Raw genomic sequence first — 27,207 nt, 5'->3', positions numbered from 1 at the left:
TATGAAATCGTGCCAAACTTCGGTATTTAAAAATCTCCATAGGCGAAGCTTTATAAGCCTCTCTTTACCAGTTTAGAGTTACACGGGTCTGGTGCTAGAATTATTGCTTTCTCTCTGACGTTCACGGCAATACCTCACATGTGTGATGCGATCGCCATTTAGCTATGCGTACGGCACCAATATGTGTATTCGTCTTTTGCACGTGAGCACAGAGGGACAGGAGTGCTTTAAATTTCTTATTTATTTATTGGTGGTACACTGACAAATGTTTTTGTACACTTTGACAGATGTGGATCTTCCACCGGTGGACATTGACAGATGTGAATGTTGCAATGGAACACTATTGCAGATGTATTTGTACACCAGTACAGATGTTCATGGGACACTGTGACAGATGTTTTGTGCACTGGTACAGTTGTTGATGGAACACTGTAAAGATGATTTGTGCACTGTACAGATGTTCATGGGGTCACTTGGACATATGTTCATGGGACAAGGACAGTGGTGCTTGGTGTACTCTGTGAGGATGGCTGCAGTCTGTGTGATTTGTGACAGCTCTCTGTGTAAAATCATCACTTACATAGAGAGCTGTCAGCACTGGCTGCAGCAGGCACTATAGCATTGTGTATAAGACCTGGGGGCAACCACGTACCGGTATGCCAGCTTGCCTTATGGTAAAGGGGGCTGCTGTAGGTGAAGCACACAGTAGTAAGCTATAGTGTCTGACTACCTGCCGTTGGGGTAGACGTGACAATGGTTACGTCCTCTCACAACGGGGGAAGCTCCCACCCAGCCACTTGTGAAATAGTTTATTAAGTGTGAAATAATTAAAAGGATATGAGTAGCATATATGAGCAATGTCATATGATATGATGTCACTTATAATGAGAATACATGGTGTATAATGTCATCAACATGTTACCAACATTACTTTAAAAAGAGATCAATGTCCCAACTGTGATTAAGTCCAGAGGGGATTCTAGTCTGCAGGGCAAAATTTTTTTGGTTTCCTTTTCTAAAAGGATGCGATGCATGTCGCCCCCTCATGCAGGTTTTTTAACTCTCTCTAGGCAACTGAAACAAAATGAGCTCATATTGGCAAGATGCACATCCCTAAAATATTTAGAAACTTATGAAATGTTGTTAGCATTGGAATTACTGGTATCATTGTAATGCTCAGCAATCCTGGCACATAGTGGTCTAATTGTGCAACCAACTTATTGCAGTGCACAGACTGTATATTCTACTACATACACTACAAATTTCGATCCACAATTGATGTATTCTCGAATAGGATAAATTCTCTCTGTGGTTCTAGAAGTGATAGTTGTAAGTTTACAATGTTTGTCGCAGTAGCGACGGGTTCTTAAGCCACAACAATAAGAGCCAGTGAACGAAAGCCACGTTTTTTGTGGATGTTTAGAGTGTTAGAGAGATTTCCTAGAGTCTGTTAACGTCTATTAGAAAATCTGCAACCCTCCTGCAAAAAGGTTTCCAGATCTTTGTCAGCATAATATGGGTAGTGAAAGTGGTGACAAAGGTGACAGAATTAATGGTTTTCTTTTTAGACATTTTATTATCATTGCCAAGTAATGTGGCTCTTTGTCTTTTAAAGACAATGCGTTTACCTCTACTAATGTGCCAGTCTCTGTAACCACGATCTCGTACCTGTTTGTGATCAATGAGCACTCTTTCTCAAAGATTTCAGGAAAAGAGCAGTTTCTCTTGGCCCTAATAAACTCACACTCTGGTATCGCTTGAGTGGTGTGTTCTGGATGACAGCTAGGTCCAGCAGAAGGAAATTTCCTGCACATGCAAGTTTGTGTAGAGACTCTTCCTGTTGCCACATCACCAAACAAAGTCACATCTAAAAAAATGAATAGAAGTTTTCCCGCTCTCGATTGAGAATTCCAGGTTTCATAGTTTCAAGTACTCCAAGTTACTGTATTTTGCAAAAAATACTCCCAATATCCAAGTTACTATATTTTGCAATTACCCCCAATACTCCAAGTTACTATATTATGTATGCAAATAATACTCCCAGTACCTAAGTCACTATATTATGCAAATATTCCCAGTACTCCAAGTTCCTGTATTATGCAAATAACACTCCCAGTCACCAAGTTACTATATTATGCAAATAATACTCCCAGTACTCCAATCACAATATTATGCAAATAATACTCTCAGTAGCTAAGTTACTATATTATGCAAATATTCCCAGTACTCCAAGTTCCTGTATTATGCAAATAACACTCCCAGTCACCAAGTTACTATATTATGCAAATAATACTCCCAGTACTCCAATCACAATATTATGCAAATAATACTCTCAGTGGCTAAGTTACTATATTATGCAAACAGTACTCCCAGTATTCCAAGTTACTATATTATGCAATTAGTCACAATTAGTCACTCCAAGCCCTCCCAGTCACTCAAAGCACTCCCAGTCACTCCAAGTACTCCCAGTCACTCCGAACACTCCCAGTTAATCCAAGTCACTTAAAGTACTCCAAGTCACTCCAAGCACAGCTCCCGCACAGCAGTCAGTATGTCACTCTCCCGGTTCTCCCACTCAGCATGTCCAAATTAATACTGTTGGCACCACTTTTATCTGGGGAGGAAAGGTCCCTAGGATATCTAAAATAAAACTACAACTCCCACCGTCCTCAGGAGGCCTGGCATTGCCCTCCTTTCAGAAATACTACTGGGCGGCGGTGCTGGTCACTGTCCGCTGGTGGTTTCTCCAATCCAGGTCTAACCCTGCAGTTAACCTTGAGGCGGCCGTACTGGGTTCCTACTCGGCCTTGACTAACATAGTTTATAGGGGAGTAAAGGCCTGCCCACAGGCGATGATACTGATGCGCACTACAGTGCAGGTATGGGAAAGGGTAACAGCCGCAGTCAAGGCTGATAACACTGTCTCACCCCACACTCCACTGTGGGGCAACCCCAAACTCTCGCATTTTAGATCTGTTCCAGATCCCAGTGTCTGGGCTAGGTTTGGGGTGGTGAAACTGCAACAAATTATGCCCAATGGGGTAATACACTGCTTCCGGGAGCTTAAAGAGACCTTTCAGCTTCCCTCGTGGATGCTATTTTGTTACCTGCAGCTGAAACACGCTTCACAGGCACAATTCCCCACTCCAATTTCAGTCATACAGCATGTAGTTGAGAGATTCCTCATCTCCAGGTGTGTAGATAGAGTCCTGTCCTCTTTGTACCTACATCTTACCTGTGACAACTCTGAAGGACCATCTCCTCTATTTCATGCTTGGAAGGCAGATATTCCTTCCCTGACAGAAGAAGAATGGGACCTGGCCCTACAACAATATATTGCAACAGTGGTCTCAGCTAAAGACCGCTTCATACAGCTAAAATTCATACACAGAGCCTACTATACTCCCCAAAGGCTTGCCAAAATATATTCCACACAGTCGGAGACGTGTGGAATATAAGTGCCCTAAGTGTCAACAGGCAGTTGGGACATACTACCATGTCATCTTGGAATGCCCAATTATTCAGGCCTTCTGGGTACAAGTGGTCGCAGATATCAATGCTGCTACTGGCCTCTCAGTATCAGTGGATCCTAAAATACTTCTAGGCATAAATGAATCGGTGACACACTCTACACATATTAGACTACTGTTATTCTATTTGTGTTTCTATGCCAGAAAGGTACTCCTACAGCACTGGAAGATGGTGTCTCCCCCCTGTAGTAGCCCAATGGTATACATTAGTAGTCTCCGTGCTGCCTTTGTACAAACTTACATACATGGGCCGCAAATGCCCCCAGAAGTTTAATAAGGTATGGGAGATATGGGCGAAGGCCAGATCGCTCAATTTATAGTCCTTGAGGTAACAAATAATGAGACCTATAGTGCCTCTTCTCAGCAACAACAGGTGTCCCATGCCTTTCCCATTGATACAGGCCACACTGAACGTGTTTGCTCAACATAGACCCTGGCTTCACAAGATTACCCCTTTGCTAAAAGGCAGCAGTATGTCCCCCTCCAGCTCAGCCCCCTATATCACAAGGCCCCTTTCTCCTCTCCTCCCCCTCCCCTCTCCTTCCCACCCTCCTTTCCCCCCAACTTCATACTCGACCTCCATTAGACTATGATCCCTGGGGGTATAAAAAAGGAAAAGAAATGCGCCTCTAAGTGCAGTATGCAAAATTTAATAAAGTGCACAAAGGGTTAAAAGCAACAAGATTGTTGAGTGTTAAAAGACATGATAAAATCAGGAGTCCTCATCTGTGGCATGTGTCCATCCTCAGCACGGTGGTAGAGAGCAGTGTAGAGCCGTCCAGCAGCTGTAAAGCGTTCTCATACGTGTTGGAAAGAGGAGGCAGCAGGGAAGCCTGTATTCACTGCGGGACACACAAGGCTGATGGTGTCAGTGTAGAGAAGGGGGCGGTAACGCATTTCGGAGCATGTGCAGCTCCTTCGTCAGACCTACGCCCATACACCTCAAGCTGGCTTATGAATGGTGAGGGGGAGGAGCAAGGGGAGGAGTGTGGGCAGATGTTGAATACACAATGATAAGCGAAGTGACAGACGTATTACGAGGACGGCCAAGACGACCGTGCACTCGCAAAATGGATCATTAACGTCGATGCTATATACAATGATGTCCTGAAGGAATTTGACACAGGGGTACAGGGCACAGATGGCAGTGGTTAAATTAACAATAATAAATAAATATACTAACGTAAGGTTGACATTGAATTAATATACAGGTGTGTTACATGGTCGGCCGGGTGTCTATATGCATGTGTTACAAAGGCGGCCGGGCGTTTGCACACATGCAAATAGGGTCGTAAGTCTAATGTTGAGTTGACAAAGAATAAATCTACAGCCGTTTTACAAGGGCGGCCAGGCGTTTATACACATGTGTTACAGGGGCGACCAGGCATCTATGTGCACGTGTTACAAAGGCAGCCGGGCGTTTGTACACATGCAAATAAGGTCGTAAGTCTAATGTTGAATTAACAATGAATAAATATGTAGCCGGGTTACAAGGGCGGCCGGGGAGCTATACACCTGTGTTACAGGGGTGGCCAGGCGTCTGTACACATGCAAATGAAGTAATAATATGACGCAGCAGTACATTTAGTACAAATCCTCTCTGACGATATTTTAAAGCTCACCAATACACTTCCTGAGAGATGGCTCAACACCCTCAAGCAAAACACCAAACATCAAGAGGACATCCTCATTACATCAAGAGGACATCCTCATTCGTACCAAACTAAGGACATTCAAAAGAGATATAGATGATTATAATCATAATAAAGTTTTTACGTGGAAACGCAAAAACGAGAACAGTATAACTTCATTATTGAATATTGACTCCTGGGTGGTCACTATTACCTCTACTCGCCAGCAACAACCCACCACCAATAGACCTAAACCCTCCAATAACAACCAGAACAATGCCACTACTATAGATACAAGTAATGTATCTAGAAGGAATGACACCACCACCATAGGCATCAGTGGAGTATCTAATACTACTGACACCCGCAAAGTTCCAATAACTAAACAGAATAGTAATACCGGCCATAACCACCCTGCAAGAAATACATCTACCACACTAGAATCAAATAGTACAGTCTCCCCATCTACCTCACACCAGACTATCCCAAATTTCCATACGAGTATGTCACATACATCTCATAACCTTACCTCCAGCAATTCCACTATTCCATCCACTCCAAGCTCCGGGGGCATCATTGACTATTCCACTGTAACTGGTGCTCAACTTACTTTAGACACAGTACTACCTGCGGTCTCTTTTTTCAAAAAGATTTTATAATATAAAAGCAGCTAAAGATGCATCTATCATTTCAATCGACATAACCTCCCCCTCTTCAGCCTATAGCAACATCCTAGACGAAAAAAAAATAGCCTTGGATATATTAGAAGAATTATATCACAAAGGAACTGGACCGCTCCTTAACCCTGATAATCCTGAATCAGATGCCCTTTTATATACCCAACATCTAAATTGTTCTCCTGCAGTTAAACACACCAATTTTCATCCCCCGTCTAATTTTTATCCCACACAATCCAAAGGCCCATGCCTTGAAACATTTTACCACATGGTATACTCTGAATTATTGATGATGTGCCAACAGCAACACAACCCCTATAAAAATCACAACTTAACATACCCAGAAAGATTAGCCCTCAATTTATTGAAAACCAATGAGAATGTTATCATTAAATCAGCAGATAAGGGCGGTAGCATTGTGCTGCAAAACCAGGTAGACTACATCAAAGAGGCCAGTAAACTACTCGGAGACTCACAAACCTATACAAAATTGCAAGAGGACCCCCTACCTAGTTTCACCATTCATGCTACAATTTTAGTTAACCAAGCTACCAAAGATAATGTAATTACCAAAAACAAAGCTTCATTATTGGTTAAAAAATATCATCAAACTCCGTATTTCTGTCATTTGCCAAAAGTTCATAAAAGCACTACCCAACCCCCCTGGCAGACCCATAGTTGCCTCTATGAACAGTATTACTAGTGTTTTTTCCCAGTATGTAGACCTTTTTTCTACAACCTTTTGTTTCCAATTTACAATCCCATATCAAAGGTGGAATACACCTGCTTGAACTATTAGGTCCATACCAATGGGAGCCCAACTACACCTGGCTCTCACTGGATGTCCAATCATTATACACATCCATCCCCCATAATGTCGGCATGCAGGCCATACAACACTTTCTGTCAGAAGACCCATCTATTCATCCAAACCAAGTTAAATTCATTCTAGATGCCACATTCTTCTGCCTGACTCATAATTATATCATGTTTGAAGACCACTACTACCTTCAAACCCATGGCACTGCCATGGGCACCAATTTTGCACCTTCATCTGCCAACTTAACTATGGGTCTTTGGGAAACACGATATATATGGGCGAATAACCCTTTCATGGCCAAAATTATATTTTACGGTCGTCATATTGATGACGTCATTATCTGGGGCGGTAATACCGATGATATTGAATCTTTTGTTTCCCATTGTAATAATAACAACATGGGCCTATCCTTTACATCTGTTCACGATAAAACACATCTAGCATTCTTAGACCTTGATCTATTTTATGATACTGGTCACATTCATGCAAAAAATTATTGCAAACCCACTGCTGGGAATTCCTATCTGCACTACAATAGTTGCCATCACCCTCGTTGGTTAAAAAACATTCCAAAAAGTCAATTCTGCCGTCTCAGACATAATTGCACCATGCAGTCAGACTATCAGACACAAAGCATAAATCTCAAACAAAAATTTATTGAAAAAGGCTACCCTCCATCACTCATCAAACAAGCCTACACCACATACGTCAATCCTGATACTCATACCCATAAAATGAATTCATCAAAGGACATTCGGTTCACGACTCAATATCATAACAAATACAAAAATATGGAACACATAGTTCATAAACATTGGCCAATACTACTGCAGGATCCCCATCTCAAAGACAGTATACCAAATAAACCTAAATTTTCATATAGGAAAGCACCTAACATTAGGGAAAGATTGCCCCAAGCAAACTCAAAAAGAAAACAAATACGTCATCTTCACTCCAACTCTTTTTTATGATTGGGATGTATCAATGCCGCAAACTCCTTTGCCTTACATGCAGTTTTGTACAACATGGTCAAAAAACATTCACGATTAAAAATAAAACATACAAAATTTCTGAATTCTACACCTGTTCTACAGACCATGTAGTATACTGCCTGACCTGCCCCTGCGGCCTCCACTATGTAGGTCGAACTATACGCCCCCTATGCCAGCGTTTTGGACAGCACCGCCGATTCATCGAGGCCGGTAAAGAACACCATAGCGTCCCACGACATTTCACCCAACATCATCCTAAATCCAGCGTAGGCCTAAAAGTATGGATCATCGAATCCATACCAGCCACTCTCCTTGCGGCAGAGAGATTTAAACCTCTCTGCCAACGGGAGACTTATTGGATATACGCTCTTGACGTACTTTCGCCTGGAGGTATTAATGAAGAATTGGAAATTAGCACCTTACTCTAGATGATACTACATCTAATATACAGACTGTGATATTATGGTGTCTATTCGTTATCCACTACTAGTATACTATCCACCTTTAACCTCCTAACTTTATCTTGTGTAAGCTATATGATCTACTACAGTAAGTTATATGATCTAATACATTTAGTTGTTCATTTATCATTCATCCCTCCTTATTATCATATTCATACGTCATGGTGTTTGCCTGTTATACATGTACATATCTGCCATCTGTCACAATCAAATACTATTTGTAGAGCATCCATTACATCTTATTACCTATTCCTATAAGTTAATTCCTTATAGTAGATTTGTGACCTTATTTGCGGGTGTGTAAATGCCAGTCTCCCCTGTAATACACTTGCATACTTATTTACAGTCTATTATTATCTATTATCGTCAGAGTATTGCTACAGGCAAAATCTGCACTATTTGCATAACTATCCACCACCTCCTATTACCCTTCTGTAGTTTATAGACGCCCAGCCGCCCCTGTAACACTTCTATATACTAGTATACAGTTGAGTAATACCTCTCACCGTGAGATTATCGCTACAGGCATAATTTGCACAATTTGTACAACTTGTATAAGCAGCCACTATTTTCCTCCATCTGTTTTTAGTGTATAGACCCCCGGCCGCCCTTGTAACACACCTATACACTTATTCATAGTAAAGTAATATTCAGCATTGTTTTATCATTGTTACAGACATAATCAGTACAATTCACACAACATCCACTATACACTATCGCTTATTCCCTTTTTTTTATCCCCTTGCAACAGATTTATTACTTCATTTGCATGTGTACAGATGCCTGGCTGCCCCTGTAACACAGGTGTATAGCTCCCCGGCCACCCTTGTAACAGGGCTACATATTTATTCATTGTTAATTTAACATTAGACTTATGACCTTATTTGCATGTGTACAAACGCCCGGCTGCCTTTGTAACACGTGCACATAGATGCCTGGCCACCCCTGTAACACATGTGTATAAACGCCTGGCTGTCCTTGTAACACGGCTGTAGATTTATTCTTTGTCAACTCAACATTAGACTTACGACCCTATTTGCATGTGTGCAAACGCCCGGCCGCCTTTGTAACAAATGCATATAGACACCGGGCCGACCATGTAACACACCTGTATATTGATTCAATGCCAACCTTACATTTTGTAAATTTATTTATTATTGTTTATTTAACCACTGCCATCTGTGCCCTGTACCCCTGTGTCAAATTCCTTCAGGACTTCATTGTATATAGCATCAACGCTAATGATCCATTTTGCGAGTGCACGGTCGTCTTGGCCGTCCTCGTAATACATCTGTCACTTCCCTTATCATTGTGTATTCAACATCTGCCCATACTCCTCCTCTTACTCCTCCCCCAGCCTGCTTGAGGGGTATGGGCGTAGGTCTGACGAAGGTGCCGCACATGCTCCGAAACGCGTTACCGCCCCCTTCTCTACACTGACACCATCAGCCTTGTGTGTCCCGCAGTGAATACAGGCTTCCCTGCTGCCTCCTCTTTCCAACACGTATGAGAACGCTTTACAGCTGCTGGACGGCTCTACACTGCTCTCTACCACCATGCTGAGGATGGACACATGCCACAGATGAGGACTCCTGATTTTATCATGTCTTTTAACACTCAACAATCTTGTAAGTGCTTTTAACCCTTTGTGCACCTTATTAAATTTTGCATACTGCACTTAGAGACGCCTTTCTTTTCCTTTTTTATATCTTCAGAGTAGCTTCTCCTCTAACCAAAGTGCTGCCAGAAGTGCCATCTCATCACTATCATCCCTCTGACTAGCTACCCACCTCCACCAGAGCGCCCTTATCTCCTCTCTATGATCCCTGGGGGGAAGGGCCTTTCTGCTGATACCTGATATACCAGGTACTACGTCAGCTAGAACTTCCCTCCAGAACATACCATCTATTTTAGACTCGGAACTTGCTCCACCCTAAGAATGCTTTAAAGACCTTTGTATGTCCAGCGTTATACCAATGTATGTATATTTCTCTAATGTCCTAATGTGTTACATGCCTCATTGTTGAATTTTTGTATTATCCGGCCATTTCTTTTATTTTAAATAAAAACTTTTCTGTTAAAAAAAAAAAATACTGTTGGCAAACTGGGCAAACTGCATCAAAGAAGTATCAGTACTGGTCCATATAAGAATCAGGTCATCAATATACCTGGAATACCAAAAAAATATGTTGCTTGTATGGGTTAAAGTAGGAGAACAAGTTTCTTCCACCACCCCATTAAAAGGTTTGCCAATGAAGGCGAGAACCTGGCACCCATAGAGATTCCCTGGTGTTGAAAATAAAAAAACAAACCATCAAAAGCAAAAAAAGTTATGTTCCAATAGAAATGGAACAACCTGTACCAGATATTCTTTTAGTGCTGGTTCATAGCTAGCATAATGAAACAGGTGGTATGCCAGTGCTTCAATAGCTAGATTGTGGGGAATGATGGAGTACAGGGATCGAGCATGCATAGTAGTCCACACAAAATTCTTCTGCCACTTGAGATTCTGCACCCGAGACAGAATGGATGCTGTATCCTTCACATAACCAGGTAGTCTTAAAGCAAAAGGCTGTAAGTACTGATCAACCCATTTCCCTAGTCTCTCGAAAAGGACCCAATGCCCGCCACTATTGGTCATCCCTTTACAGGGACATCACTCTTGTGAATTTTGGGTAAGTGATGAAACATTGGCACAGTTTGGTGCTCCACCAAAGGGTATTCAACTAACTTAGGAGTCAATACACCTAAATCCAAATGCCTTGATTTAAGAGATGTAAAAGTTGGTGTTTGAAAAGTGTGGTAGGATTGCACTTCAGAGGGCGGTATTTGGAGATATCCTGTAATCATCTATAAGCTTCAGAAGAGAGAATAAAGACAGCCCCCCTTTATTCACCTCACGGATTACTATATCATTACGTGATTTTAAACTTTGCAAGACTAGCCATACAGAGCGGCTTAAATTATCATGATGGGGGGTAGGTGTGGCTAATATTCTCTCTAAACTGCAATAGCTCTCTCTCCACTACACTCTGAAAGGCATCTACAGCATTACTTCTCAACTGTACAGGATAAAAGGACTTGTCCCCTTTGTATGTTTTGTCTACAGGATCACCATAGGTGGCACTCATTGATTCTGAAAAAAAAAAATGTATCCAAAGAGAATTTTGCTACTACTAGAACTAGTAGCGAAATCCTCTTTGGATAAATTATTTTCAGAATTTTCATTATGCTAGCTATGAACCCGTGCTAAAAGAATATTTGGTACAGGTTGTTTCTATAAGAACATAACTTTTTTTGCTTTTGATGGTGTTTATTATGTTCAATGCCAGGGAGTCTCTATGGGTTCCAAGTTCTCACCTTCATTGGCAAACCTTTATATGGGGTGGTGGGAGGAACTCTTCTTGTTCTTCCACCTTAACCCATATAAGCAACATATTTTTTGGTATAACAGATATATTGATGACCTGATCCCTAATTGGACCACTACTGGTACTTCTTTGATGCAGTTTGCCAACAGTATTAACTTGAACTTGGAATTCTCACTAGAGAGCGGGAAAACTTCTAATAATTTTTACATGTGACTTTGGTGATGTGGCAACAGGGAGAGTCTCTCCACTTTTCGCAAAGCATGTGCAGGAAATGTCCTTCCCCTGGCCTTTAGCTGTCATCCAGAACACTTATTCAAGTGATACCTTGAAAGAGAAACTGATCTTCTCCTAAAATCTTTGAGAAGGAGTTACAGAGACTGGCATATTAGAAGAGGTAAATGCAGTGGCGTACCTCCGGGGGCAGTCCGCCCCAGGTGCCACACATTGGGGTGGTGTCAGGCCAGCTATCAGAGCCGGGACAAGGCAGTGGCGGGTGCAGAAGGTGTTCTGTAGCTGTGCTGGCTCTCTGTGTTCATGCGAATGTGCAGCGTCTGTTGTTCAGTGTCATTGAGCTCACGTCGGGGCTCTATACTGCCACCTCTGGCTGCTTCATGTATGTGCTCCCCTCGTGTGTGCTGCCAGCAATTTATTTACACTGGGACAAGGAAGGCCACCTTATAAGTGGTGGCTGTGAGTACAAGGGAGGAGGCTGTTTGTGTACGGGGGGGCAGAGCTGTGTGTGTGTTTACAGATGTGTGTGTGGGGGGGGGGGGGGCAGCTGAGTATTTACAGGTGTGAGGAGAGGGGGGAGAGCTGAGTGTTTACAGGTGTGAGGGGGTGCAGCTGAGTGTCTACAGGTGTGTGTGTGTGGGGGGGCAGCCGAGTGTTTACAGGTGTGAGGGGGAGGGGGCAGCCGAGTGTCTACAGGTGTTGGGGGGCAGCTCTGTGTTTTTACCAGTATGAGTGGGCTAAGTGCACACAGGTGGGTGGGCTGAGTACGTACAGGTATGAGGAGGCTGAGTGTGTACCGGTGGGTGGGCTGAGTGCGTACAGGTGGGCTGAGTGCGTACAGGTGGGTGGGCTGAGTGCGTACAGGTGGGTGGGCTGAGTGCGTACAGGTATGAGGGGCTGAGTGCGTACAGGTGGGTGGGCTGAGTGCGTACAGGTATGAGGGGGCTGAGTGCGTACAGGTATGAGGGGGCTGAGTGCGTACAGGTGGGTGGGCTGAGTGCGTACAGGTATGAGGGGGCTGAGTGCATACAGGTGGGTGGGCTGAGTGCGTACAGGTATGAGGGGGCTGAGTGCGTACAGGTGGGTGGGCTGAGTGCGTACAGGTATGAGGGGGCTGAGTGCGTACAGGTGGGTGGGCTGAGTGTGTACAGGTATGAGGGGGCTGAATGCGTACAGGTATGAGGGGCTGAGTGTGTACAGGTGGGTGGGCTGAGTACGTACAGGTATGAGGGGGCTGAGTGCGTACAGGTATGAGGGGCTGAGTGTGTACAGGTGGGTGGACTGAGTGCGTACAGGTGGGTGGACTGAGTGCGTACAGGTATGAGGGGCTGAGTGCATACAGGTGGGTGGACTGAGTGCGTACAGGTGGGTGGACTGAGTGCGTACAGGTATGAGGCGGCTGAGTGTGTACCAGTGGGTGGGCTGAGTGTGTTCAGGTGGGTGGGCTGAGTGCGTACAGGTGGGTGGGCTGAGTGCGTACAGGTGGGTGGGCTGAGTGCGTACAGGTATGAGGGGCTGAGTGCGTACAGGTATGAGGGGTGAGTGCGTACAGGTGGGTGGGCTGAGTGCGTACAGGTATGAGGCGGCTGAGTGTGTACCAGTGGGTGGGCTGAGTGCGTACAGGTATGAGGCGGCTGAGTGTGTACCAGTGGGTGGGCTGAGTGTGTACCAGTGGGTGGGCTGAGTGTGTACAGGTGGGTGGGCTAAGTGCGTACAGGTGGGTGGGCTGAGTGCGTACAGGTATGAGGGGCTGAGTGCGTACAGGTGGGTGGGCTGAGTGCGTACAGGTATGAGGGGGCTGAGTGCGTACAGGTGGGTCGGCTAAGTGCGTACAGGTATGAGGGGGCTGAGTGCGTACAGGTATGAGGGGGATGATTGCGTACAGGTATGAGGGAGCTGAGTGCATACAGGTATGAGGGGGCCGAGTGCGTACAGGTATGAGGGGGCCAAGTGTGTACAGGTGGGTGGGCTAAGTGCGTACAGGTATGAGGGGGATGATTGCGTACAGGTATGAGGGGGCCGAGTGCGTACAGGTATGAGGGGGCCGAGTGCGTACAGGTATGAGGGGGCCGAGTGCGTACAGGTGGGTGGGCTGAGTGCGCACAGGTATGAGGGGGCTGAGTGCGTACAGGTGGGTGGGCTGAGTGCATACAGGTATGAGGGGGCCAAGTGTGTACAGGTGGGTTGACTGAGTGTGTACAGGTATGAGGGGGCTAAGTGCATACAGGTATGAAGGGGCTGAGTGCATACAGGTGGGTGGGCTGAGTGTGTACAGGTATGAGGGGCTGAGTGCATACAGGCATGATTAGTGGGGGGTGTTGTAATATGTTGGCCAATTTATGTATAATATTGTATTGGAGTATGGGTTGAGCAGAATAGGATCCGCCTGAGTGCCAAATGCTCTAGGTATGCCCCTGGGTAAACGCATTGCCTTTTAATAGACAAAGAGCCACATTACTTGTGTAGCACTACCCCTATAGGAGTTGCAGATGACAGGGTTCCCCACTCCTACACAGCCGGGCAGGTAGCATTTTCAGCTTTCATCCAGACACAAGGAACAGTCTTTGAGCTTTAGTTTTATGTTTTATGTTTTATTAGGGGTGATAACTTGGATGGGGAATAGGAATTATGGGATGCCCAACTTGATAGAAACAAAACCAGGGACAACTTCCTCCTTATGTACAACTCTAATTGATTCCTCTTCTTTACTCTGATTGATTCTTCACTCCCCAGACACTGGCAGTCTCAGAGTGAAAAGATGCAACAGTCAGTTAAGGACTAGCAACTCTCAGTCCCCTTAGAAAATAGCAGAAAATGTTGTAAGCTGCGTCCTGGAGTACCTCCAGCTCCCTTGTAGACATTGATCTCATTTCTACTAACTGCAGGAAATGCCAGCCCACATGGCTGCTCCCTCAACCCTTATCCGACTGACTCTTCACCAGTCTACCTGACTGATTTGGAGATCTCCCAGGGCAAGGTTAGGGAAGATTTAAGCACACACCGCTAACTTCCAGAGAGATCTGCTACGTGTGAAGAAGAAAAAGAATAGTAACAAGTTGTTACCATTGTAAATAAATGTCTACCCATATTATATGCTGACAAAGATCTTGCAACCATTCTGCAGGATGATTGTAGATTTTTTAATAGACGTTCACAGACTCTAGGAAATCTATTGTCCTCCAGACTCTTTTTCTCTAAAGTCCACAAATAACGTGGCTTTTGGTCACAGGCTCTTATTGTTGTGGCTTAAGAACCTGTCGCTGCTGCAACAAACATTGTAAACGCACAACTATCACTTCTAGAACCACAGGGAGTGTTATCGGGCTACTGCTTCCAACTAGTCATTTGGCTGCTGGGGTTTTGACTCTTTCTGAACAACACTTGAGGTCGGCATATGTTATGACATTACTCATATATGCTACTCATATCCTTTTAACTATTTCACACTTTTGCATTTTTAATAACCAATTTTCCTATATGTTTCCCTCTTTTGCAATTCAGGAAATTACTTCCGTCTAGATGGTTGTACATATCATTAATTTCTTCTGGCTATGTTCCTGTACAAATCACTTTTTTTTTCCTGCTGTTCTTTTTGTTATTATTTTTTCTATCCTTCATTCAATTTTTTAACATTCAAGTTTTTTCTTTTTCACCCTTTTGTCATTCCTTCTTCATGTTAGAAGGACAACAGCATGTAAAGTAAAGTACTGTGAACTTAACTATATTTTATATATATATATATATATATATATATATATATATATATATATATATATATATATATATATATATATACACAGTATCTCACAAAAGTGAGTACACCCCTCACATTTTTGTAAATATTTTATTATATCTTTTCACGTGTCAACACTGAGGGCCGGTTCACACGGGGGCGACTTGTCAGGCGACCTAGCCGCCTGACAAGTCGCCTCCCGTTCTGTACAATGGAACCGTTCTAATCGGAGCGATGCAAGTCGCTCCGACTTAGAAGAAAGGTTCCTGTACTACTTTGGGGGCGACTTGCATAGACTTCTATACAGAAGTCGTCTTGCAAGTCGCCCCGGCAGTCGTGTGCAGGTCGCCTCGGTGAGGCGACCTGCAAGTCGTGCCGCGTCTAGTGTGAACCGGCACTAAAGAAATTAAACTTTACTACAATGTAAAGTAGTGAGTGTACCACTTGTATAACAGTGTAAATTTGCTGTCCCCTCAAAATAACTCAACACACAGATATTAATGTCTAAACTGCTGGCAACAAAAGAGAGTACACCCCTAAGTGAAAATGTCCAAATTGGGCCCAAAATGTCAATAATTTGTGTGGCCACCATTATTTTTCAGCACTACCTTAACCTTGGGCATGGAGTTCACCAGAGCTTCACAGGTTGTCACTGGAGTCCTCTTCCACGTCTCAATGACAAAAATCATGGAGCTGGTGGATGTTAGAGACCTTGCTCTCACCCACCTTCGGTTTGAGGATGCCCCATAGATTCTCAATAGGGTTTAGGTCTGGAGACATGCTTGGCAGTCCATCACCTTTACCCTCAGATTCTTTAGCAAGGCAGTGGTTGTCTTGGAGGTATGTTTGGGGTCGTTATGTTGGAATACTGCCCTGCGGCCCAGTCTCCGAAGGGAGGGGATCATGCTCTGCTTCAGTATGTCACAGTACATGTTGGCATTCATGGTTCCCTCAATGAACTGTAGCTCCCCAGTGCCGGCAGCACTCATGCAGCCCCAGACAATGACACTCCCACCACCATGCTCGACTGTAGGCAAGACACACTTGTCTTTGTACTCCTCACCTGGTTTCCGCCACACACGCTTGACACCATCTGAACCAAATAAGTTTATCTTGGTCTCATCAGACCACAGGACATGGTTCCAGTAATCCATGTCCTTAGTCTGCTTGTCTTCAGCAAACTGTATGCAGGCTTTCTTGTGCATCATCTTTAGAAGAGGCTTCCTTCTGGGACGACAACCATGCAGACCAATTTGATGCAGCGTGTGGCGTATGGTCTGAGCACTGACAGGCTGACCCCCCACCCCTTCAACCTCTGCAGCAATGCTGGCAGCACTCATACGTCTATTTCCCAAAGACAACCTCTGGATATGACGCTGAGCTCGTGCACTCAACTTCTTTGGTTGAACATAGCGGGGCCTGTTTTGAGTGGAACCTGTCCTGTTAAACTGCTGTATGGTCTTGGCCACCGTGCTGCAGCTCAGTTTCAGGGTCTTGGCAATCTTCTTATAGCCTAGGCCATCTTTATGTAGAGCAACCATTCTTTTTTTGAGATCCTCAGAGAGTTCTTTGCCATGAGGAGCCATGTTGAACTTCCAGTGACCAGTATGAGAGGGTGAGAGTGATAACACCAAATTTAACACACCTGCTCCCCATTCACACCTGAGACCTTGTAACCTTCTCCTTAGTTGCCTTGGCCGTGTGTTTTGGGTCATACTGGAATGGAATACCCATCCACGACCCATTTTCAATGCCCTGGCCGAGGGAAGGAGGTTCTCACCCAAGATTTGACCGTACATGGCCCCATCCATCGTACCTTTGATGCGGTGAAGTTGCCCTGTCCCCTTAGCAGAGAAACACCCCCAAAGCATCATGTTTCCACCTCCATGTTTGATGGTAGGGATGGTGTTCTTGGGGTCATAAGCATAAAACATGGCGAGAGCAGTTGATGCCAAAGAGCTCAATTTTGGTCCCATCTGACCGCAACGTTTTCACCCAGTTCTCTTCTGAATCATTCAGATGTTCATTATCAATCTTCAGACGGGCCTGTACATGTGCTTTCTTGAGCATTGGGACCTTGTGGACACTGCGGAATTTCAGTCCTTCACAACGTAGTGTGTTAAAAATTGTTTTCTTGGTGACTATGGTTCCAGCTGCCTTGAGATCATTGACAAGATTTTCCTGTGTAGTTCTGGGCTGATTCCTTACCATTCTCTTAATCATTGAAACTCCATGAGGTGTGACCTTGCATGGAGCCAGAGACCGAGGGAGATTGACAGTTTTATGTTTTTTCCATTCAGGAATAATCGCACCTACCGTTGTCACCCTCTCACCAAGCTGCTTGGCGATGGTCTTGTAGCCCATTCCAGCCTTGTGTAGGTCTACATTCTTTTCCCTGACATCCTTGGACAGCTCTTTGGTCTTGGCCATGGTGGAGAGATTGGAATCTGATTGATTGCTTCTGTGGACAGATGTCTTTTATACAGGTAACAAGCTGAGATTAGAGGCACTCCCTTTAAGAGAGTGCTCCTAATCTCAGTTTGTTACCTGCAATCTTCCTGATTGATAGGCGATCAAATACTTTTTTCACTCTTTAAAATGCAAATCAATTCATAACTTTTTTGAAATGCGTTTTTCTGGATATTTTTGTTGTTACTCTGTCTCTCAGTGTTAAAATAAATCTACCATTAAAATTATAGACTGTTCATTTCTTTGTCAGTGGGCAAACGTACAAAATCAGCAGGGGATCAAAAATTTTCCCCTCACTGTATGACGTTCCTTCAAATATGTCATCTCCTCTGACGGGCAGTATTGAAGGTCAATAACTCCTTGCTCTTGATTGCCCCTCAGTAGGTGATACTTGACATCGATGTGTTTGGTCCTAGGATTGACCCTTTCTGATTGCGTAACCTTTACATATCCCTGGTTGTCTTCAAAAATGGGAACTGGTTTTGATATGTCTATCCCAATGTCCACAAAAAGTTGACAAATTCATATCACTTCTTAAAATGCGTGTGCTGCAGCAATGTACTCTGCTTCAGTTAAAGATAGAGCGACAGTTGCTTGCTTTTGACTAGACCAACTTATGGTTCCTTCCCCATACTGGAAGATGAATGCAATTGCGAATTTGCGGTCTGTGCAGTTCCCGGTCCAATCAGCATCCACATATCCAACCAGTTTTGGATTGGATGTTTCTGGTAACCGTAGCTTCATCTGAATTGTTCCTTTGAGGTATTGCATCACTCTTTTTACTGGGCTCCAGTCACGCTGACAGGGGCCTGAAACTTTCCTGCATAAAATGCCCACTTCGGTGTTGTCTGGTCTTGTCACAGTGGTAACATACAGCAGCATACAAATTGCTCAGCAATACATATCATTGTTGGGTAGCAAGTTTTCTGCTTCATTGCTCCTTTGATAGCCTGGTTCCATAAGAGTTTTCACTTCCTTTGCATCTTGCATATGGAATTGTTCCAAGATTTCTGAGATTTTCTGAGATTGGTTGAGAAGATAACATCCATCTTCTTCTCTCTCTATTTGGATTCCCAGATAGTAGCTAATGTTCCCAAGCTCTTTGATTTTAAATTTTTCTTTGAGCTTGTGAACTATCTAATCATAATCTCCTTCTTGTTAAAAACAAGTTATAATATCATCAACATAGATAAGGATGTATATCCATCTGTCTTATTGATTCCTGGAGCAGAGACAGGGGTCTGCTTTACTTCTTGAGAATCCCTCTATAGTAAGCACTTCATTCACTTTCTCCTTCCACATCCTTGCAGATTGTTTAAGACCATGAATGCTCTTCTGAAGTTTACACACAAGGTTGTCTCCTTGCTCAAACCCTGGTGGTTGCTCCATGTAGAGATCTTCCTTAATGTGTCCATATAGGAAAATAGTTTTAACATCTAGGTGTTTCACTTGCATGCCCTTCCAGCCTGTAACACTAAGAAGCGCTCTGATGGTGGAGTGTTTTACAAGGAAAGCAAATGTTTCAATCGTAATTTTCACAGAATTTGCGGCAGTAACCCTTGCCAACTAGTCTGGCTTTGTATTTGTGGATATTCCTTTCTGCGTCTGACTTTACTTTGAAAGTCCACTTACTTCCTATAGTTTTGTGGTTAGGAAGGAGCTCTGTGAGTGTCCAGGTTTTATTTTCTTGGAGTGACTTTAATTCTTCCTTTGCTGCCTTTCTCCATTTTTTGGTTTCACATTTTAACAGTTTTTCTATGTCTTCCCAGGATGTTGGTTCAAAGTATGCTGTGTGTTTTGACAGTGTATGACAGCTTGCGGCGTGGTATCCCCTTTGTAGTCCAGGTGGATCTTCTGACTTCAGGCAGTTCAGCAACATATGTTGGGGAACTTGATTTAGGCATTGTGAGTTCCACCTGTTGTTCTGACTCCTGAAAAGGTTCGCTTTGGTCGACCTTTTCTTCTAGTTTCCTGGACATATTCACTTCACAACTTTCAGGGATCTGTGTTTCTGGTGATGGCTCACATAAAGATAAACACTATGGCTTATTGTCACTTTGTCAGTCTTAAGGTGTAGGATTCTGTAACAGTTTGCTCACTGTAGCCTACTAGAACGCCCTCTATGGCTCTGTTCTCCAACTTGGATTGCATTCCACTAAGAATATAGGCATATGCTTTACATCCATAGGCGTGCACACAGGGTGTGCCAGGTGTGCCTGGGCACACCCTAATCGCCTTGTGTGGTGCATATTCCCCCCTGTTTAGACCACTGATATTTCATCAAAAAAAAAAAATGTTACAAAATAAAATAATTTTAAAAGAATAAAAATACAACTACTGACTCTGTCCACTGCCCTACTGACACCATCAGTACATATACACATGCATATGTATTTGAGCTTTGGGGTGCACACCCAAATGCAATAGGCTGCGCACACCTATGTTTACATCCAAACATGTGTCCTATGCTATGCTTTGATCCATGCCACATTTTGAATGGAGTACTTTTAATGGCTCTTGAGGGTAGACTGTTCTGTAGGTACGTTGCAGTCATGACTGCTTCTCCCCAGTATTTGTAAGCTAGGTTGGCATCCGACAACATGCGTCTGGCCATTTCTATAAGGGTGCGATCTTTCCTTTCTGCTACACCGTTTTGTTCAGGAGTGTATGGTGTGGTTGTCTGGTGTACTATTCCTTGTCTCTTCAGGTATGAGGCCACTTCTTTGCTTATGTATTCTCCCCCCATTGGTGGATATTATTCCTGGTTTGCATTGGAATTTGTTGCTGGACATGTCAACAAACTCTTGAAGTTTCTCTAAAGTTTCATTCTTGTGTTTCATCAGATAAGTAGTTGTGTACCTGGAATAATCCTGTATAGGTGATCATCCAGTTTTCCTTTTGCGAGGAATCGCTTATTATTGTGAATTGTGCATTCATCACCCTGGTACTTAACTGTGAAACCCTTGTTTGCAAGACTTTTCACTGATAGAAGGCTGCCTTCTAGTTCTGGAACATACAGCACTTTCTTTAGGATAATACTCTGCTTGTCTTGTGGTGTAATGCAGTTCAGGAAGCCCTGGCCTTTACCATCAACAGTGATGCTTTTCCCGCTTGCTAGGAAAACTTTATCTTTTGCACTGTAATCATCGTTTGTGAAGAAGGTCTCATCGCTAGTCATGTGTCTTGTCGCACCTGAGATTATGCATAAGCCGCGTGGCTTTCCACTCTGTGTCACTTTAAAGGTCCCACTCCATGATGTATCTGCAGTTTCCTTAATGGCTGCTTTGACTCTCTTTTGTGGATAGCTCTAGTTTTCACTGGTCGGCTTTCTAGATAGAACAGTCCTCTCCACAGCGAATTGACCAACTGATTTGCTTAATTTCATGCGCTATTGACATAGGTGGGAGGGGGTGTTCCTTTTACTTTAATGTATATAAAAGTTGCGTCCGGAGATGGTTGTTATGGCATTGAATAAGGTTGATTGCCGAAAAGCGCAAGCCATTGTATTTTTTACACTCCACTCGATGTAATAAAGTGGCTTTTTCGGAAGGTCGAGTTGCCAGCTCTCTACCTTATGCCTCTATGTTTCATTAGTGTTGGGAAGATACTCTGAGCAGGAGCATTCTCAGTCCACCACCATGGGGAATCTTTCTGGGTGTTGCACTTTTCTTATTATAACTCCTTTAGTATGTACTGTATAGGCAGACCTCAGGAATAGGTCCATGTAGGCAGGTTCAGTCAACTATCTCCACTGCAGGTGGCACTCACCCGCAGCTGCATTGCAGAAGGAGAGGAAGTCAAGAGGTACATGGGTCTTCTATGGTTTCCTGCATCACTGTGGAAGCTATCCAGTTGGAAGCTGCTGCTCCATGTGACTCTGGTGGCCATCTTGGGTCAGGCAGAGTCTTGACCCTGGGCTTGGTGCGCATTACGCTAGTAGGTAGTTTAAGGAGAGGTCACCCATCTGTTAGGAACAGTATTAGCGGAAGGGAGAGTTTCCAGGTGAGGAGGAAAGAGCGAGGGCACGCCCTCCTTGCTGGAAGCCTCCCCCTGACATTTCTGGTGTGAACACCATTTACATATGCACACACAACCTACGTATACGTTCACCTGTGCGTGAGCATGGGGAGAGACGCGGGTGCTTTCAAAAAAGTTTTTAATGGTTTATTTTATAACATTTTTTATTTTTACACTGTCTCATTTTGTTTTTTGATCACTTTTATTGCTATCACAAGGAATGTAATAATAATAATAAGCAGTGACAGGTACTCTTTCCTGAAAAATCTGGGGTCTATTAGACCCCAGATCTCTCCTCTGCCCTTAAAATCATCTGGTCACACCAAGATCGGTGTGATCAGATCCTTTCCCAAGCAAAACTGTAAGTGACAAAATACTTGTCACTTCTGGTTTCTAGTACCATAGAGATGATCGGGGATGTTCCGATCCCCGTTCAGCTCTATAATAACCTGGCAATAGTTCCGGCTTCAGTCTCAGACGCCCCCTATTCAACGGGAGATCCCAGGAAGGGGCACCTCTTCTCCCGCCACTTGTAAAAGCAATCCAGCAGCTAGTTAGCCTCTAGGATTGCTTTCACATTACAGAGTGTCAGTGGCTAAAAAAAAAAAAAGAAAAAAAAAAAAACATACTGGGATGACTGGGGAGACTTCTAAACCAGGTACCTGTTCCCCAAACATAAACTTCGCAAAGGTGGTAGGGGGGACCTTTTTGGTGAAGTTCTGCTTTAACCAGTAGTACAAAATTCCCAACAGTGGAGTGCAATTTGGGGGTTCTTATTATAAAGTGGGGGTAACCATTCAAGGGGCATTCAGCCATGTCATGTAGTAGAACTGAGGTATCCAAGGGGGAAGGTGATGGTATATAGTATCTAGCATACAGCCATCACCCAAAGCGGACTATGGATGGGAAAAGAAACCTATTCACTTGCAGAGCAATAGGATATATAGAAATAGAAAAGTGGAACTTCCGCGTATCCATCCTCCCCCCCCCTTCAGTGCCACATCTGGCACCTTTCGGGGGGGGAGGGGGGGGGACAGGTACAAGTTGTTGACAGGTAGAATACCACACTTCCGGAAGAAGGGGCCGCGGTCTGGTCTCCCGGAACTTTGGCCCCACCTCCTTCCTTCCAGAGCTGGACTGATTAGAAAACGCAGCACACATGCATAGTAGGGAACCGGCTGTGAAGCCGAAAGGCTTCACCGCTGGGTTCCATTACCAGGAATGGCGGCAGCTGCACTTGACAGCTGATCTGAAGATCGGCTGCGGTGCCGACATTGCGGGCTCCCTGGACAGGGCAGTGTCCATATATTAAGTTAGCAGCTGCGGTATTTATAGCTGCTGACTTTTAATTTTTCGTGGGGGGGACTGGACCTCCTCTTTAAGCAGTCTTTTCAAAAAATGGCCATGGGTTTGCTTCCGGTGGTGTCACACTGTTGGGACACGATGAACCCTTTCCACGATATTGAGGGTGTACCCAATAAAGAGGGCATGGAATGAAGGCTATACTGAGAAAATATTACATACTAGTTTAAAGTAATTCTAAAGGAAGGAATGAAAAAAAATGTTATACTTACCTACTCTGTGTAATGGTTTTGTACAGAGCAGCCCCAATCCTCTTCTTATTAGGTCCCCCAATGGTGGTCCTGGCTCCTTCCCTCTGCCAAGTGCCCCCAATAACAAGCCTCTTGCTATGGGGGCACGCAAGCAGGCTGCATTTAGTAATGTAGTTAGTTTTCCTACATACTGTATATTTTTATGTGAATTTTAATGATGTGCCCATGGTAATATTTATTGTCCTTGTTCTTGCAGGTGGAAGGGTCATCCCAAATTCCCATTTTCGGAAGACTTATAGAAAACAGAGATTATGTGCCCTTTCACAACAGCTGCAGCTGCAGTGTGACACTGCGGTTATACACCCACACATAAAATTTAAAAGTAGAATCTGTTAAAAATGTGAAAAGATTGTTTTGCTCTGTATAACTAGCAATAAAAAGGTGTGCTTTTTCTGATAAAGTACCATGTATTATAGTGTATTTCCTTTTGCTATAATTTATACAGCACCCATTGGCTGCACTTCTTCTGAGTTTCAAGCTGACAGCTATGATGATCATAAGCAAATACGTTTTTTTGCGCTGACCATCAGCTCCATCTAGTAGCCATAATATAGTATTTTCCTACATACAGTTTTGTAGGATGAATAGCCGCAATTATTTTATAAATACAACCTATAGTGTTTCAGTACACTTTAACCACTTTCCGCCCAGCCTATTGTCTAATGGCAGTTGAGCGGGACCTTTGTTGTTACAAGGGGATGCCATATGATGTCATCACGAAACGGGATGTGCTGAAGCGTGATCTGTCACCAGCTATGTCCACCGGACACAGCCAATGACAGATCACTGTACCAAGCCGCTGCCGGTGCCATGTGATCGCTGTGATTAATCATGGCAGATCACATCACAATTGTACACAATGGATGGCTTCCTTTCGTTCCATTCACTGCGTACAATTGTGTTGCTAGCTGTGATTGCAGTAAAAATGGTTGCTTATAACAGTGAAATTCACTGGTATAAAAAATAATGTGAAAAAAAAAAAAAAAAAAAAAGCTATACGTTTCTTATAGAACAAAAATTGAGGAGGGATTGGATTGTGTGTGAATGGGATTTGGTCTGTCTGACCCAAAATCAGAACAATAGCAAGACACCTAGTACCAAACGGCAGGGTGGACACACCCCTTAGGGGTCTTTAATAGACAGGCCAAAGCACGAGGTATAAAAAAGGTATACATTTATTAAGAAATCACAGTAGTAAACATGTAGAAAAAGTGCATGATACATGAAAACAATATCTGATACCCAATGTGATACAATTATATGAGCTGGTCACTGTCCTGGTGCAAGGTGGACTAGTGGCGGTCAATACAGTATATAACACCTTATATAACTATAAGTCCTTCTTCAGAGGTTTAGTTATTGGTTCAGATGGGAACAGATTTTCTACAATAAAGAGAATATATACACATAGTACAATATTAATATAGAGTAATAAAAATCAATACTGTTTCATCTGAGAAACTATACATTGATTTGACATAGCATGTATTGTCAGAAAATGGATGACTTACTTACATAGTAAGACACTTCTTACATAACTGATCTGAAGGGGATAGGATGATATAACCACTCATGGATACTAGGAAGAACACTCTCCAAGGAACATCAATATCAGGGCCAAAACAGGGCAAAGCTTACTTCGCTACAAGGACTCAAGCCAAGTGGAGCCAAATAGCTTCTGCTTAAACTGGGCAAATCAAACTAAATAAGAAAATATATAAAACAGTATGATAATAGTGATCCATTCAAAAATAAAAATAAGTGCCTATACTGTTTAAAATCCAACAATACACTGTCTCACCCTGCTCTGCACATGCCAAGTTGCTCTTAATTTTTGGCATTGAAAATCAGAGCCTATAGAGGCCGATCTGCTAACAGCCTAAAGATTTACTGCTGCTCAGGGGCTCTGGGCTTCAGCTATATGGCAGCTATATGGCAGCCTCCCACAAGAAGGAACAGGAGCAAGGCTGAAGGCAATTTACATGTAATAAAAAGAAGGGAAAAAAGACACAGAAGCAATGTTACAAATTTGTTTATTAAAAAACACTAAAGATGGCATGTCAGCATCTAACATTATTGGTTCACCGCTATCAATTGTTCAGAACAAGTCAGCTGTTAGAGGTGGAGAACTAAGAGCGAGGGCTGGAGCGCACGTGGACCGCAGTGCTGGGCGTGATGATGTCACTGGGCGTCATGTGTTTAAGCACTGTGAATGGAATGACAGGTGTGCTCCTTTGTCAAACAATCAGCAGAGGATGAAGCAGCCTGCTATATACACACAATGGTCGAAGAGTGTCCATGACCCCAACGTGCATATATTTTCAGTAATCACACTTCTTTTGTGATGAAAACATCTAAAAGAAAAAAAAAATTATATACATACACACATACTGTATTATATACATTTTTTAAAACAAAATATATATCTGTTAAGACAGGTGAACTACAAAGCTTAGCATAGATATCTTTTTAAGCTAAATAATGCAAACAATATGGTTTATACAATTTTTTTTCTAAATAAATATCACTGGACATTTCATCTCTATAAGTGTTTAATAATAACCTTGTGCCTTTTAACTTCTTTATTGGAGGCAATTTTCAGCACATCAATTTTGGTAACATAATTATTACTGTGGAATGTATGATCTTTGCTAAAGAATATTATTTTCATCAAGTTGTTATGGGTAAAGTTCAACCTACCTAGGGTTTTAAACATTGACATAGACCTGAATTGTTTCATCAGTAATATATATATATAATATATATATTTTTTTTATTTGTATTTATTTTTTTTATTACACACACAGTATCTCACAAAAGTGAGTACACCCATCACATTTTTGTAAGAATTTTATTATATCTTTTCATATGACAACACTAAAGAAATGACACTTTGCTACAATATAAAGTAGTGAGTGTACAGCTTGTATAACAGTGTACAATTGCTGTCCCCACAGCCATTAATGTCTAAACCGCTGGCAACAAAAGTGAGTACACCCCTAAGTGAAAATGTCCAAATTGGGGACAAAGTTCATTATTTTGTGTGGCCACCATTATTTTCCAGCACTGCCTAAACCCTCTTGGGTATGGAGTTCACCAGAGCTTCACAGGTTGCCACTGGAATCCTCTTCCACTCCTCCATGACGACATCATGGAGCTGGTGGATGTTAGAGACCTTGCACGCCTCTACCTTCCATTTGAGGATGCCCCACAGATGCTAAATAGGGTTTAGGTCTGGAGACATGCTTGGCCAATCCATCACCTTTATCCTCAGCTTCTTTAACAAGGCAGTGGTCATCTTGGAGGTGTGTTTGGGGTTGTTATGTTCACTCCCACCACCATGTTTGAATGTAGGCAAGACACACTTTGTACTCCTCACCTGGTTAGCCACACACGCTTGACACAATCTGAACCAAATAAGTTTATCTTGGTCTCATCAGACCACAGGACATGGTTCCAGTAATCCATGTCTTTAGTCTACTTGTCTTCAGCAAACTGTTTGCGGGCTTTGAGCATCATCTTTAGAAGAGAATTCCTTCCGGGATGACAGCCATGCAGACCAATTTGATGCAGTGTGCAGCATATGGTCTGAGCACTGACAGGCTGACCCCCACCCCTTCAACCTCATATGCCCATTTTGCAAAGACAACCTCTGGATATGA

The 27,207-nt window shown here is 43.3% G+C and overlaps 1 protein-coding gene and 1 long non-coding RNA gene across 2 annotated transcripts in view; one reads left to right on the top strand and one right to left on the bottom strand.

Moving 5' to 3' along the window:
* Positions 1-26,007, top strand: part of LOC141132850 (prostaglandin-E(2) 9-reductase-like) — a 126,247-nt gene extending 100,240 nt beyond the window's left edge. Inside the window, exon 9 of the mRNA XM_073621771.1 lies at positions 23,742-26,007. Coding sequence (XP_073477872.1) covers positions 23,742-23,784 — 43 coding nt within the window. The 3' untranslated portion in view covers positions 23,785-26,007. The remainder of the gene's footprint in view (positions 1-23,741) is intronic.
* The window catches only part of LOC141132852 (uncharacterized), a 241,637-nt gene continuing 240,033 nt past the window's right edge, over positions 25,604-27,207 (bottom strand). The window contains exon 4 of the long non-coding RNA XR_012242973.1: positions 25,604-25,899. This is a non-coding gene — a long non-coding RNA (uncharacterized lncRNA). The remainder of the gene's footprint in view (positions 25,900-27,207) is intronic.

This window comes from Aquarana catesbeiana, linkage group LG03 (genome assembly GCF_042186555.1).
Source record: "Aquarana catesbeiana isolate 2022-GZ linkage group LG03, ASM4218655v1, whole genome shotgun sequence".
Classification (NCBI taxonomy): domain Eukaryota; kingdom Metazoa; phylum Chordata; class Amphibia; order Anura; family Ranidae; genus Aquarana; species Aquarana catesbeiana.
This window is presented reverse-complemented; position numbering and strand designations above follow the sequence as displayed.